The 16824-nt window shown below is 39.1% G+C and overlaps 2 protein-coding genes across 2 annotated transcripts in view; one reads left to right on the top strand and one right to left on the bottom strand.

The window, feature by feature from the left end:
* Positions 1–16824, top strand: part of Marcal1 (SWI/SNF-related matrix-associated actin-dependent regulator of chromatin subfamily A-like protein 1) — a 148909-nt gene that overhangs the window by 29618 nt on the left and 102467 nt on the right. The gene's annotated exons all lie outside the window — the stretch shown is intronic.
* Positions 9129–16824, bottom strand: part of LOC128702626 (vitellogenin-1-like) — a 52874-nt gene continuing 45178 nt past the window's right edge. The window contains exon 4 of the mRNA XM_070101910.1: positions 9129–12971. Within this exon, the coding sequence (XP_069958011.1) occupies positions 12371–12971 (601 nt within the window). The 3' untranslated portion in view covers positions 9129–12370. The remainder of the gene's footprint in view (positions 12972–16824) is intronic.

Here is a 16824-nt window from a genome sequence, read left to right as displayed (position 1 = left end):
GAATGGTACTTGGGACTTGACGATCTGTTGGAGTGTGAGCAGGGTAATATTTAGTGAAGGGATTCAGGGAAACCGGTTATTTTCATATAGTCAGACTTGAGTCCTGGAAATGGGAAGTACAATGCCTGCACTTTAAAGGAGGGGTTTGGGATATTGGCAGTTTGGAGGGATATGTTGTGTATCTTTATATGTGTATGCTTCTAAACTGTTGTATTCTGAGCACCTCTGCAAAAACAGTGATAATGTGCGAGTGTGGTGAAAGTGTTGAATGATGATGAAAGTATTTTCTTTTTGGGGATTTTCTTTCTTTTTTGGGTCACCCTGCCTTGGTGGGAGATGGCCGACTTGTTGAAAAAAAAAAAAAAAATGTGTTACCTGGAGAATGGTAGACAAGGCCTCAGAATAAATATCAATGCATATTGTAGTATCAATAACAACACTGTGACTAGCCGAGGACTCGAATCCATGTTGTTTTGGCCTGCCTTGTGGTGAGCGAAAATCACATGATGCTCTAACCCACAGGACCACGCAATCCAAAACGACATGGGTTCGAGTCCTCGGCTAACTGCAGTGTTGTTATTGATTAAATACCACTCGTTTGTGGTTACAATAATTTTGTAATCTATTACACAAGTGCTCATTCTTTTCTTAAACTTACACATTTTCTTTTGCCTTTTCTCCTTACTGTGTTAATATATTCTTTGGCTGTTTCCTCATATGTTCATTAATATAATTGTGTAAGATGTGATTATCACCAGGAATTATGGCACTGGACTTGGCACTCATGACCTCCAGCTAACCAACTCTCAGTGTGACATTGACTCTCTACTAACATTTAGTTTCTGTTGCCCCCTCATCTGTGACATGATACATCAGTCTAATTGTACCCTTGTACTCACATAACACTGGTCTTACTGCACCACAATATATGTACTGTAATGAAAAAACTATTGCTCAATAATAACCCACAATGAGACGAAAACTAGGAAAATTAATTGGTCTGTATATCCAGTCCCCAGTTGGGGTCCTCTTCATCTGCTGAAGAGGACCCCAGAGGGGAGGGGGTCACAGTATATAAACCAATTAATTTTCGGAGTTACTGTCTCCATGTGGGTTATTATTGAGAAGTGTTCGTTACACTTTAGTTACTCAAAAGCATTATTTTTGGTAAATATTAGTGAGACACCTAGGTAGTAGGTTGGTAGACAGCAACCGCCCAGGGAGGTACTACCGTCCTGCCAAGTGAGTGTAAAACGAAAGCCTGTAATTGTTTTACATGATGGTAGGATTGCTGGTGTCCATTTTTGTGTTTCATAAACATGCAAGATTTCAGGTATGTCTTGCTACTTCTACTTACACTTGAGTCACACTGCACATACATGTACAAGCATATATATATACATACCCCTCTGGGTTTTCTTCTATTTTCTTTCTAGTTCTTGTTCTTGTCTATTTCCTCTTATCTCCATGGGAAAGTGGATCAGAATTCTTCCTCCGTAAGCCATGCGTGTTGTAAGAGGCGACTAAAATCCCGGGAGCAAGGGGTTAGTAACCCCTTCTCCTGTATACATTACTAAATGTAAAAGGAGAAACTTTCGTTTTTCCTTTTGGGCCACCCCGCCTCGGTGGGATACGGCCGGTGTGTTGAAAGAAAGATTAGTGAGATACTACATCTTTCTGGTACTGCCCTAGGTCATAAAGTTATTCAATTAGTGAGTTACTAAAGTTATAATTTCAAGACTATCAGGTATAATATGGAGCTGAGTTGAAGGATACTTTATGTAGAATGCAGAAATGGGTTAATGGAATGTTTTTCTGTTATCTTTTAGAAATATCAATTAAGGTGTATTCAGTTAACCAATTTGTAGTCAAATTACAAGAATATAGCTATGCGTGCAAGATATTTCCTCATTATTTTATTTAATTTGTTATATAATGTGTTAAACTTCCTTCTTGTTGTAGCATGTGCTGCTTCCTCTTGGCTTTATTAATATAGTGTACTGCTCTATGAACAAATGTTTTCCCAGTGTTCAATAGACACTGTTTTTTTGTATTTTGTAGTCATGACCTCTTATTCTGTTTGGTGATGGTCTTAAGAAATACCCCTTACTTTTTTTTTCCCTCACATTATGATCTTTAATGTGATTACCATATCTCCTTATTTTCATTCTCTTTAGTCACTGGAATTCTTCAAAATTAATTTAACGTTATGATGTTTTCAAGATTTTATAACACAATCCACAGTCTTAACGTGGCCTATTTTTTAATAATAATAATAATAATAATAATATAATATCTTTATTTACTACAAGTACATGTACGAGGTATACAGGCCTAGCCAACATCAGTGGCATACTACTATATAGTAAGCCGCTTATTAAGTTGTACATTTCGGGCAAATTAGGTCAGTTTTGTCCCAGAATATGACCCACACCAATCAGCTAACACCCAGGTACCCATTTTAAACTGATGGGTGAACAGGGACAGGGACAGCAGGTGTCTTATGGAAACATGTCCCTAATGTTTTCCAGCCATACCGGAGGAGATTCGAACTCCGGACCTCATCTTCAGTACGTTGAATTCCATTATCTGTTTGTGTTACTCCATTTTCTTAATTTATCTGAATCTTCTTGTAGTGCTCTACAGTCCTTGTCATTCCTATTTCATGTAGGATTTGTTTTCATATTTGTATATTTTTCCCACCACATAGTTATTTGCCTAAAATCCTTATTAGTACTGTTTTTTTTTTTTTAATATATAAATAACTGCAGTCTTCATATCTTTTTGTGCCCATGTATTTTTTGTGAATAGCTCAGTAGCTTAATTGATTGAAAAAACAGGATTTTTGGGGATTTGAAACCAATCTATTTGATAGGTTCTTGGTCTCTACCTGTTTTTCTTTTTTCTAGTGGCTTTTGTAGTAAGTGTTGCTGATACAGTACTTGCTAGAGAGCCAGGCCAATAGCTTAAAGAATCTTACCCATTACCTGGAGACTAAAGTCATAATAGCATAGTTTGAACAATTCACCAAAAACACACACCTGGGAGAAGAACCTTATGGCAGCAGTTTGGTCCATTTTGGACCATTGGCAAGTCACATTGTTTGCTATTTTTATGTTGCTTACCAAGTTAAATATAATTTCTTTACAGTGTGTGTGTGTGTGTGTGTGTGTGTGTGTGTGTGTGTGTGTGTGTGTGTGTGTGTGTGTACTCACCTAGTTAAGGTTGCAGGGGTCGAGTCCGAGCTCCTGGCCCCCGCCTCTTCACTGGTCGCTACTAGGTCACTCTCCCTGAACCGTGAGCTTTATCATACCTCTGCTTAAAGCTATGTATGGATCATGCCTCCACTACATTGCTTCCCAAACTATTCCACTTCCTGGCTACTCTGTGGCTGAAGAAATACTTCCTAACATCCCTGTGATTCATCTGTGTCTTCAACTTCCAACTGTGTCCCCTTGTTACTGTGTCCAATCTCTGGAGCATCCTGTGTTTGTCCACCTTGTTAATTCCCCTCAATATTTTGTATGTCGTTATCATGTCCCCCCTATCTCTCCTGTCCTCCAGTGCCGTCAGGTTGATTTCCCTTAACCTCTCCTCGTAGGATTTATCTCTTAGCTCTGGGACTAGTCTTGTTGCAAACCTTTGCACTTTCTCTAGTTTCTTTGCGTACTTGGCCAGGTGTGGGTTCCAAACTGGTGCCGCATACTCCAATATGGCCTAATGTACACGGTGTACAGGGTCCTGAACGATTCCTTATTAAGATGTTGGAATGCTGTTCTGAGGTTTGCTAGGCGTGTGTGTGTGTGTGGATTTGTGTGTGTGTGTGTGTGTGGATTTGTGTGTGTGTGTGGATTTGTGTGTGTGTGTGGATTTGTGTGTGTGTGTGTGTGTGTGTGTGTGTGTGTGTGTGTGTGTGTGTGTGTGTGTGTGTGTGTGAGTGGGTTTGTGTGTGTGTGTGTGTGTGTGTGTGTGTGTGTGTGTGTGTGTGAGTGGGTTTGTGTGTGTGTGTGTGTGAGTGGGTTTGTGTGTGTGTGTGTGAGTGGGTTTGTGTTTGTGTGTGTGTGTGTGTGTGTGTGTGTGTGTGTGTGTGTGTGTGTGCATGTGTGTTTGTGTGTGTATGTGTGTGTGTGGATTTGTGTGTGTGTGTGGATTTGTGTGTGTGTGTGTGTGTGTGTGTGTGTGTGTGTGTGTGGATTTGTGTATTTGTGTGTGTGTGTGTGTGTGTGTGTGTGTGTGTGTGTGTGTGTGTGGGGGGGTGTGTGTGTGTGGGTGTGTGTGTGCGGGTGTGTGTGTGTGTGTGTGTGTGTGTGTGTGTGTGTGTGTGTGTGTGTGCATGTGTGTGTGTGTACTCACCTAGTTCAGGTTGCGGGGGTCGAGTCCGAGCTCCTGGCCCCCGCCTCTTCACTGATCGCTACTAGGTCACTCTCCCTGAGCTGTGAGCTTTATCATACCTCTGCTTAAAGCTATGTATGGATCCTGCCTCCACTACATCGCTTCCCAAACTATTCCACTTACTGACTACTCTGTGGCTGAAGAAATACTTCCTAACATCCCTGTGATTCATCTGTGTCTTCAGCTTCCAACTGTGTCCCCTTGTTACTGTGTCCAATCTCTGGAACATCCTGTCTTTGTCCACCTTGTCAATTCCTCTCAGTATTTTGTATGTCGTTATCATGTCCCCCCTATCTCTCCTGTCCTCCAGTGTCGTCAGGTTGATTTCCCTTAACCTCTCCTCGTAGGACATACCTCTTAGCTCTGGGACTAGTCTTGTTGCAAACCTTTGCACTTTCTCTAGTTTCTTCACGTGCTTGACTAGGTGTGGGTTCCAAACTGGTGCCGCATACTCCAATATGGGCCTAACATACACGGTGTACAGGGTCCTGAATGATTCCTTATTAAGATGTCGGAATGCTGTTCTGAGGTTTGCTAGGCGCCCATGTGCTGCAGCAGTTATTTGGTTGATGTGCGCTTCAGGAGATGTGCCTGGTGTTATACTCACCCCAAGATCTTTTTCCTTGAGTGAGGTTTGTAGTCTCTGACCCCCTAGACTGTACTCCGTCTGCGGCCTTCTTTGCCCTTCCCCAATCTTCATGACTTTGCACTTGGTGGGATTGAACTCCAGGAGCCAATTGCTGGACCAGGTCTGCAGCCTGTCCAGATCCCTTTGTAGTTCTGCCTGGTCTTCGATCGAGTGAATTCTTCTCATCAACTTCACGTCATCTGCAAACAGGGACACCTCAGAGTCTATTCCTTCCGTCATGTCGTTCACAAATACCAGAAACAGCACTGGTCCTAGGACTGACCCCTGCGGGACCCCGCTGGTCACAGGTGCCCACTCTGACACCTCGCCACGTACCATGACTCGCTGCTGTCTTCCTGACAAGTATTCCCTGATCCATTGTAGTGCCTTCCCTGTTATCCCTGCTTGGTCCTCCAGTTTTTGCACCAATCTCTTGTGTGGAACTGTGTGTATGTGTGTGTGTGTGCATGTGTGTGTGTGTGTGTGTGTGTGTGCATGTGTGTGTGTGTGCATGTGTGTGTGTGTGCATGTGTGTGTGTGTGAATGTGTGTGTGTGTGGATGTGTGTGTGTCGAGTCATAGCTCCTGGCCCCGCCTCTTCACTGATTGCTACTGTCCTCTCTCTCCCTGCTACATGAGCTTTATCATACCTGCCTTAAAACTATGTATGTCCCGCCTCCACTACTTCACTTTCTACTCACTTGACTACGTGTGTGCGTGTGTCTGTGTGTACTCACCTATTTGTACTCACCTATTTGTGGTTGCAGGGGTCGAGTCATAGCTCCTGGCCCCGCCTCTTCACTGATTGCTACTAGGTCCTCTCTCTCCCTGCTCCATGAGCTTTATCATACCTCGCCTTAAAACTATGTATGGTTCCCGCCTCCACTACTTCACTTTCTAGGCTATTCCATGGCTTGACTACTCTTTGACTGAAGAAATACTTCCTAACATCCCTTTGATTCATCTGAGTCTTCAACTTCCAATTGTGACCTCTTGTGTCTGTGTCCCATCTCTGGAACATCCCATCTTTGTCCACCTCGTCTATTCCGCGCAGTATTTTATATGTCGTTATCATGTCTCCCCTGACCCTCCTGGCCTCCAGTGTCATCAGGCCGATTTCCCTCAACCTTTCTTCGTAGGACAATCCCCGTAGCTCTGTGTGTGTGTGTGTGTGTGTGTGTGTGTGTGTGTGTGTGTGTGTGTGTGTGTGTGCATGCATGTGTGTGTGCTTGTGTGTGTGTATGTGTGTGTGTGTGTGTGTGTGTGTGTGTGTGTGTGTGTGTGTGTGTGTGTGTGTGTGTGTGTGTGTGTGTGTGTGTGTGTGTGTTATTTCAACACATTAGTTGTCATCCACCAAGGCAGGGTGACCCAAAAAAGAAATAAATACTTTCACCATCATTCACACAATCATTCAGATATGACAGTTCAGATGTCACTCCAAACCCCTCCTTTAAAGTGCAGGCATTGTACTTCCCACCTCCATATACATCTATCAGTATAAACCCATGTGGGTCATTCAGTACATGGAGTGGTAAAGGCTTAATCTTTTTGCTAATTACGAGACAGAAACTATTTTCTTTAAGTGAAATTCTGAAAAGTATTCAGACAAAATAGCTTAGCTCTTCTATACATTACTTCGAAACCCAGGGTGATATGTCATTTGGTCATGGTGCTTTGTTTCTGTTATTTTTCTATTATAAAATAGTTTTTATATTTTAATGGGCTCCATCTTATTTGGCTGTGGGGGAGGAGAGGTCCCGTCTGTTGTTTTTATTGTCTTTTATAAATGCACTCTAGAACTTTAAATTTAGTGCATCTCAGAGTGTATCTCACTCATTTCTTCCTCTGAACTGGGAATTTTGTCTTTAGCAGTTGTTAAGTGGTTATGTTGTATGTGTGTGAATTTGTTAGAAATATAATTTACTTTTAAATAAAACTGAACACTTTGTATAACTCTTGTGGATTAAGTTCTTCCTCGTATTAACAAGAATAATAATTAGTTCTGTGCCGAAGTATCAGTGGGTATCGGTTAATTTTGAAGGTATCGGTAATGCCCTAATATTGAGTATTGTTATTGACAAAAAATTTAGTATCATCCCATCCCTAATAATAATAATAATAATAATTTTATATACACTACTGCAACCAGTATTTTCTCTGTGCAAAGTCGACTTGCTTTTAAGTGATTTTGGTTATATAATGTGTAGACTAAAGTAACAGCTGAACCACCATCTGCAGCAAGGAAATGAGGTGGCATTTGCTGTTTAAAACTTATCCTGAGAAACTCACGTGAAAGAAATGTATTTTGAAGGTTATAAACTTACATTCTGGATCCTGTTGAGCTCTTCCTCTTCCCACTTCCCATTCCTTCATGGCTAGTAAGTTGGGTTCAGTAATTACCCTCAGTAATTACTCCCTGCTGGGTTGTGTGTTGGATAATTATAATAATGAGAGCGTTGGTCATTAAGTTTTGTCAGATGCCGGCAGCTGGCAACTGTCTGGTAGATCAATACAGGTGAATATAGCCTGTAACATATTGATTGGAGGGGGGGATGGTGGGGGATGTAGAGGGGTGGATGTGGTCAGTCAGACTGGCTGACATGCTGATGGGTTTCCTGCAAACATGAGAGAGAAACAAGTAGATAGATGGAGGGAAAGGAGAGAATTTGATGGTTGACAGAGCAAACTATTAAAATGCATTAATGAATAATTTCCAGTTTAGGTACAGTTAAATAAAGTGGCACAACATATTTGAATGATGGCATATGTAAAATCTGTTTTAAATGAGGTCATATGCATAAAGAAAGAGTTGCATATTGAAAACAATGGGATCACACAGCTGAAGAAATAGGGCCACACACAGCTAGTAGCAGGGGTCATTCATAGCAAAAACTGAGAGTGCACACTTTTAATTTGCATGATTTGGGGCCACACAATTGCAGAAAATGGGCATGCATAGTTGAGAACCTCAGAACTATGTAGCTGAATGGAATGGCACACCTCTGAAAGAAGCAATTTCACAGTTGAATGAAGTGGGATTATAACCTGACTGAAGTGGAACCAGATAGCCCCAGGGAAGTGACAAGAAATAGTCCACATTGGGGTGATGTGTGCTGCTCTCTATCTTCTCCTAATATTAAGAGACCATGATACAGTACTGAGTGGCATTTGGAGTCTCTCATTACGCATTATTTGGGTGCTGTGGTTGTATTCTCCTATTTGATAATCAAACATTGCATTTGATTGAAACATATTGAACATAATTTTTAATTCTTACTCCCTATTCTCTAATTTTGCAACACTGATGAGATTACTTCCTCTTCACAACTAACCATAATTTGGAGATGAAACTAAAATGATGTTTGGTCTGTCTTGGATCATTATTAAGTCAAAACATACTATTGGTTCTAAATGAACCAAAATGCCTTTAAAAGTTTTCTTTAAAGTGTGATTAGTTGTGAATTATTCAGTAGTAGTATTGTTTCTCTTTTTCTTCATTTCTACCACTCTTAATCTTTACTGTAATCTTTGTTATATGGGATTTTGTTGGGTGCAGAGGTGTTAGACATAGCTGTGTAGAGGGTGTTGGTTCTTGGTTACATGAGTGTGTACTGTGCACTTGTTGTGGTTCATTTATGGTTGCATACAGTTTGTGAGTGTGTAGAGTATTTGTATAGTGAGTGTAAATGCATATAATATTTGTGTGGGTGGTGTGTAATGTATGTAGGTATTTTTGAGGCATATGGATACGTGGCACACATTACAGTATACAGGTATATCTGTGTGGATACACAAATTCTTCCAATGCACTGTACTGTAGTGGTGGTAAAACTTTTTGCTCAAACCAGTGAACTTCCTCTTATTTATGTCTAAGAAGAATAGAGAGTAAGAAAAGTTTTGTTAAAGTTTAATTCTATGTTGTATTAATTGTACTTGAGATGTATAGAAATTAGTAATTTATATAAAACAGTTTTTTTTATTCAATCCAGTAATTGTTAATGTCATTTATGCAAGGAAATATTTTTAGTTTGGCATCAAAATTAAATTAGGAATATAGTTTGCAAACACTTCAGTATACAGGTTACTGTTAGTAAAAGTAATTTGTTTTTATACTTTATTTATAAAAATTAATATACACCAGATTAATATTATAAAATTAATATTGTACCATTAATTAATTTTAATAGTAAAAACTTGTACATATTATTAGGACAAGCTTTTTTTTATTTTATCAAAAAATCATACTCATCGATTGATTTGAAAGATTGTGGACAAGTATTTGAAGTGTTTGTGTCAGGAGCAGTACTCATTATTTATGATTCAGACAGCTTCACTCTGTTACAAATTCAGTTTTATCACTTTGTATCTTCGTAATTTTTTTATTATTTCTCTTGGCCCATTACCTGAATATAATTAAATAGTTGCATCAGTGAGAGAGGTGGTAGAAATATTGAAGGAAGATAGTGATGCGGTAATGGATGTTGGTGTTAAGAGCAGAAGGGTAAAAAAAAGGTTGTCAGATGAGAAGAATGAGGTTTAACTTGGGAAAATATGTGGTATAATACAGTGTTAAAAAACCATAGTACATACTGGTGGGGTTAGAACCCATGGCAAATAAAACTCACTTGCCATACATTCTAACCCCACCCATACTGTGGTTTGTTTGCTGTACTACAGTGTTTAATGGAAGGGGAGACCTTGTGGGGTAGGGAAGGGCAATGGAAAGAAAAGAGGGACAAGAATGAGGATAGAACTCATCAAGCAGTGAGGGATGATGGTTGAGGCAAATGGTTTGGTAACAGGAAAATTTTTTTAATTTAACGTCTATACCAGAAATGGTGTGAAGACAGACTACTTTAGTTAGGCAAAATGGGTACCTGGTACTTGCTGCTATACTGAGAGGTACATCCCAGTATAGTTCATAGTTATTGTCTTCATCTTATTCTGAAAATATATAAATCTTAAATTCATGCTGCATAATGAACTGTTTTAGATATACATGTAGTACTTTAATAATAAATGGTGAGGGATAAGTAACATCAGAAAGATGCAGGATGGCAAAGAATGCCTAAAATATTAGGTGTAGTATAATAGAAAGGGTTATAAAGGTTTGGAGGTATAGAAAGGAAGATTGGATATTTCAAGGAAAATGTGCAAATGTAAAGCACAAGTAACCTGAATCTTAGGTAGGTATCCAGCATCATTGAAAAGATAAATGCTGAGTGCATACAGGAAAGATCCCATGAAGGCATCAGGGGAATGGAACCGTAATGACATACTGTAGTGAGAGAGAAATGTAAAATAAATTCAGCGAAATGCAGAGGTGCCATAGACACGATGAGGACCCTGTATCAACATCTGTCACCCATGATTCTTCAACCTGTTACCTGCAGATATTGGAAATATTACTGGAATAAATGTAGAAGTCTTCAAGAGAAAACTGAATCACTACCTTTGCCAAGTGCTGGATCAATCAGGTTGTGGTGGTTGTGAGCCATCATGCTTTAATTGCAATAGCCAGAGTGAACAGGTACTCAGTAAGGAAGCTTGGCCAACATGTGCAGGGATAGGGTAGAAAAAGTCCTTGAAATTGGGTACCATCCATGGAGATAAGTAATTGGATTAAATTTGATTACCTCCAATTCCTGAAACATTAAATGACCCATACAGGTTTAGCTCTTCTTGTGACTATAGAGTAGTAATAATTCACAGATATGGATGTTGAAGGAAGCTTATTTTTTTCCTTTACTCTGCTACCAACAAAATGTCTTCATAAAAAAAATAAACACACTAACATCACTCACATTTATAGGTTATATTACAGCTAAAATTGTGTAATTTAATGTGATTCCATATCTGTCTTCCTGTTTCTTCATCCCTTCAGTTCTTCAAATAATTTAAAATTTCCACTCATTTGTGAATTTAGTCTCCTTTAACATCACGATATCAATGAAAGTTTGTACACTATACAAAGCATATTTTGAAATGCAGGCCAGATTCAGCTCTTGGGAGTTACTGATACAAAATGTTGTAGAGTTTTGTGCTCGTACTTTTACTGAAAAATCTTCCATGTAGCATCAAGTAAAATAGGTGTTTCTTGTACCATTCCTGAGACTTGTGTTTAAGCTGTCATGATGAGTAGGAACTGTAAATGGAAATATCCAAAGGATATCCAAAAATAATTTTTCACATTTGTAAACAAACTTTCATGAAGGTTCTAATAAACTGTGATAATACAATATAATTTTACATTTTTAAGTTGAAAAATTGTGTCTAATTAGTAAATGATATTTCTTCCTGCTGTAATGCATAATTTATATATTGGGAGGGAGTATTTTAAGAGTACAGTGGAATTTACACAATGTATTATGATATATATGTGTTTTTGTTACCACCTCTTTGCATGAAAACATATTGCAGTTTCCTGGTTGCAAAAATATATTGCAATGTCCTGGTTGCAGTTTATTTTAACTCTTATTTCTTCTGTTAGCCTCAAAGATTTTTACTCAGTCTTTTCACTTCAGCCTTGCTAATATTCTCTTGAATGCCATGGTTAATGAGCAGTGAAAAGGGATGGAGGGTTGTGGTAAAGTTCAGAAAGTTGCATTGATACAAAGTAAACAGGGGATGTGCAAACTGTAACTGAAACATGGTAGCTGCTGGTGTGTGTCTCTGGGTCACTGAGTGGATTTGACCAGGACACACGATATCTGAGTGAACCAAAATTATAATTTATCAAATTTAATTTAATCTTGAGTGTAGTTACTGTATAAAGTGATGAGAACATGGTCTGAAGAATGGGACTTGTGTAGCAAATGTTACCAAAGTGTCTCATTCTTCAGCTTGTTGGTTTTCTAAATCATTTACATCAGGACATGGCCTGTTGCATGTGTTGGGGTACACCTCTTTATCCAAGTATTTTATTTGCTCCTAATTTAATTCTTGGTTGTTGGCTGCAATTATTTTCATGCACAAGGGAAAGATGTAGTGCTGAATAATTCATGGAAAAAAAAAGAATATCTTATTTTCTAATACATTTATAGGTTTTGCTTGTTTTGTAAGAAATAACATTCTTTCTCAAAAGCTTGACACTAAGCTATATCAGTAGAAGTTACAGGGAAAGTTGGGCCTGGAAATAAGTGATTTTTCCCAACCTGGCCAACACTGGTAAATGGAAAATCTTTGAACTGGCTGACCTGTGTCTTTATCTTCAACACATGGTGCCATGTCACAACACTGAGTGATTGATGTGAACCTTTCACCTGATCCTACAGTTTTTCTGTCCTTATTTTCTGGAGACTGAAGTGTTTAAAAAAAAAATACACATTTGCCCTGTTCCTTTTCTTTCTACCTATCTTGATGTGTCAAGATGATCCAGTGTCGTCTGGGAGTCTGGTCTTTGAGAAGGGGAACTTATGGACCCACTAGGTGATGGTAAGCTGGGCATCTTAGGAGGAGTGGCAGCTGAGCCATAAACAGATCTTGCACTATCAGAAGCCACAGGTGGTGATCCTCGGATATGAGGAAGTTTAACGGATGAATTGGAGTGAGATCTCTCTTCATGGTGGTAGTATTCAGTTTCTTCATAGCCATTGGAGCCTGCAGAATGTTTTGAGTCATGGTATGAACCTCCACTGTGTGTAGAGTAGTTTTCTTCACGCTCCATCTCATCCTCCCCATTCACCTCAACACTATTAGATGTGTATTGATCTCTGTCATTCCTGTGATCATGATGTATATCTTCCATGTAATCATGATGTTGGTTTCCATGATGACTAGTTTCTTGACTGTTGTGTACCACATTGTTGCTCTTAGATGCATTTTTGCGCCGCTGTTTCCTCCGCCGAGGTTTGCCATTTGGATTCTTGTGCTTAGTGGAGTATTCTGAGTTAAAAGGTTCACGGTGAAAGACTTCTGTTCTGTAATGCCAGTACCGCTTGTCTCGGTGCCCACTGTAACCAAAAAATGCAGTAATTTGTTAATAGGGTTTAAAGTTCTTCTGTACAGAATATTATAAGTTTGGAGATCAGTTTAATATACGGGGTAACATATTTATTCGTATCACATTCCTTATTTAATGATGAAAGTATTTTCTTTCTTTTTGGGTCACCCTGCCTCGGTGGGAGATGGCTGACTTGTTAAAAAAAAAAAAAATCCTTATTGAGAATATCTGTATATATCTTGATAATTTTTTAATACATAAGTATACATGTATATAAGAGTTACACCACTGTTAAGAAAGTTTCGGATCCAGTATCAATATGCTATATCATGTGATTTTTGCAGCATTGGTGAGCCAAAATGAGAGAAATATCTCCAATAAATGGCAGGCCTGATCAGAGTCTCAGATGTTTAGTGGAGATTACTACCAACTTGGTTGTGAATAATACTGGGCTCAAAACTTTCTTAACACTGTACATTAAGGGTTTGGCAGCACACTTGTAGTATACGTGACTATTACCTATTTGTACATATTTAAAACAGGATGCTCCCTCAATATCTCAATATCAAACAGACATTTTATTAGGAAGAGGGGGAAGTTAATCAGTATCCTCATGGGCCATAGTACAAGTCGAACATTGTGCATTATTTTGGGGTCAGTTATAGTACAAGATACATATGGATTGTGAATTAAGAAGTTAATCATGGATAAAAAGCCACTCAAGGATCAGAGATGCAGGCAGTGCTATATGAATAGTCATTGAGCAAGTATTGCCTGCATAGTGTTTGATACTGACTGTAAATACTAATGATTGGAATTGTGTACAAATCACCCAAACAAAACTGGTAAAATATTGCTGTACAAAGTTGTTTTTTTTTTTAAGTGACAGTACTGTTTTTGGGATATGATAGTCTGTCAGAGGTCAAGTAAGGCAACATTTATGAAGGGATTAAGGGAAACCAGTTAGGTGGACTCGAGTTCTGGAGGTGGGAAGTACAGTGTCTGCACTTTGAAAGATAGAAATAATAATGGTAGAATTACCGACAAAATATTAGGTAAATGAACAGAAATGCAATTAACGAGACATTTTATTATGGCAATGTTTCGCTCTCCAGGAGCTTTGTCAAGCTGTTACTGTTTGATAAAGCTCCTGGAGAATGAAACACTGCCACAATAAAATGTCGCTTTAGTTGCATCTGTGTCCATTTACCTAACACTCTGAAAAATGGGTGAAGATGCTGCAATTCAGAAGGTCACTTGAATTGTGATGTCCATGGAAGAGAATGTGTGATAGTGAATGTGTTTCTTTGAGTCACCTTAACTTGTTGGGAAACAGCTGATGTTATACAAACAATGGATGACAGAGCAAATAAGGCAAAAAAATAATGCACTTGTGAAATGAGGCTAATAATAAAAATGTGAGAATTAAGCAAATTATGCTATACAAGATGACACACACTGCAAGAGAAATTTTTTTTTTTTTTTTTTTTTTTTCAACAAGTCGGCCGTCTCCCACCGAGGCAGGGTGACCCAAAAAAGAAAGAAAATCCCCAAAAAGAAAATACTTTCATCATCATTCAACACTTTCACCACACTCGCACATTATCACTGTTTTTGCAGAGGTGCTCAGAATACAACAGTCTAGAAGCATAAACATATAAAGATACACAACATATCCCTCCAAACTGCCAATATCCCAAACCCCTCCTTTAAAGTGCAGGCATTGTACTTCCCATTTCCAGGACTCAAGTCCGACTATATGAAAATAACCGGTTTCCCTGAATCCCTTCACTAAATATTACCCTGCTCACACTCCAACAGATCGTCAGGTCCCAAGTACCATTCGTCTCCATTCACTCCTATCTAACACGCTCACGCACGCTTGCTGGAAGTCCAAGCCCCTTACCCACAAAACCTCCTTTACCCCCTCTCTCCAACCCTTTCGAGGACGACCCCTACCCCGCCTTCCTTCCCCTATAGATTTATATGCTTTCCATGTCATTCTACTGTGATCCATTCTCTCTAAATGACCAAACCACCTCAATAACCCCTCTTCTGCCCTCTGACTAATACTTTTATTAACTCCACACCTTCTCCTAATTTCCACACTCTGAATTTTCTGCATAATATTTACACCACACATTGCCCTTAAACAGGACATCTCCGCTGCCTCCAACCGTCTCCTCGCTGCTGCATTTACCACCCAAGCTTCACACCCATATAAGAGTGTTGGTACTACTATACTTTCATACATTCCCTTCTTTGCCTCCATAGATAACGTTTTTTGACTCCACATATACCTCAACGCACCACTCACCTTTTTTCCCTCATCAATTCTATGATTAACCTCATCCTTCATAAATCCATCCGCCGACACGTCAACTCCCAAGTATCTGAAAACATTCACTTCTTCCATACTCCTCCTCCCCAATTTGATATCCAATTTTTCTTTATCTAAATCATTTGACACCCTCATCACCTTACTCTTTTCTATGTTCACTTTCAACTTTCTACCTTTACACACATTCCCAAACTCATCCACTAACCTTTGCAATTTTTCTTTAGAATCTCCCATAAGCACAGTATCATCAGCAAAAAGTAACTGTGTCAATTCCCATTTTGAATTTGATTCCCCATAATTTAATCCCACCCCTCTCCCAAACACCCTAGCATTTACTTCCTTTACAACCCCATCTATAAATATATTAAACAACCATGGTGACATTACACATCCCTGTCTAAGACCTACTTTTACCGGGAAGTAGTCTCCCTCTCTTCTACACACCCTAACCTGAGCCTCACTATCCTCATAAAAACTCTTTACAGCATTTAATAACTTACCACCTATTCCATATACTTGCAACATCTGCCACATTGCTCCTCTATCCACTCTATCATATGCCTTTTCTAAATCCATAAATGCAATAAAAACTTCCCTATCTTTATCTAAATACTGTTCACATATATGCTTCAATGTAAACACCTGATCTACACATCCCCTACCCACTCTAAAACCTCCTTGCTCATCCGCAATCCTACATTCTGTCTTACCTCTAATTCTTTCAATTATAACCCTACCGTACACTTTTCCTGGTATACTCAGTAAGCTTATTCCTCTATAATTTTTACAGTCTCTTTTGTCCCCTTTCCCTTTATATAAAGGGACTATACATGCTCTCTGCCAATCCCTAGGTACCTTCCCCTCTTTCATACATTTATTAAACAAAAGTACCAACCACTCCAACACTATATCCCCCCCTGCTTTTAACATTTCTGTCATGATCCCATCAGTTCCAGCTGCTTTACCCCCTTTCATTTTACGTAATGCCTCACGTACCTCCCCCACACTTACATTCTGCTCTTCTTCACTCCTAAAAGATGGTATACCTCCCTGACCAGTGCATGAAATTACTGCCTCTGTTTCTTCCTTAACATTTAAAAGTTCCTCAAAATATTCTCGCCATCTACCCAATACCTCCATCTCCCCATCTACTAACTCCCCTACTCTGTTTTTAACTGACAAATCCATATTTTCCCTAGGCTTTCTTAACTTGTTTAACTCACTCCAAAATTTTTTCTTATTTTCATTAAAATTTCTTGACAGTGCCTCTCCCACTCTATCATCTGCTCTCCTTTTGCACTCTCTCACCACTCTCTTTACCTTTCTTTTACTCTCCATATACTCTGCTCTTCTTATAACACTTCTGCTTTGTAAAAACCTCTCATAAGCTACCTTTTTCTCTTTTATCACACCCTTTACTTCATCATTCCACCAATCACTCCTCTTTCCTCCTGCCCCCACCCTCCTATAACCACAAACTTCTGCCCCACATTCTAATACTGCATTTTTAAAACTATTCCAA

This window comes from Cherax quadricarinatus, chromosome 79 (genome assembly GCF_038502225.1).
Source record: "Cherax quadricarinatus isolate ZL_2023a chromosome 79, ASM3850222v1, whole genome shotgun sequence".
NCBI lineage: Eukaryota > Metazoa > Arthropoda > Malacostraca > Decapoda > Parastacidae > Cherax > Cherax quadricarinatus.
This window is presented reverse-complemented; position numbering and strand designations above follow the sequence as displayed.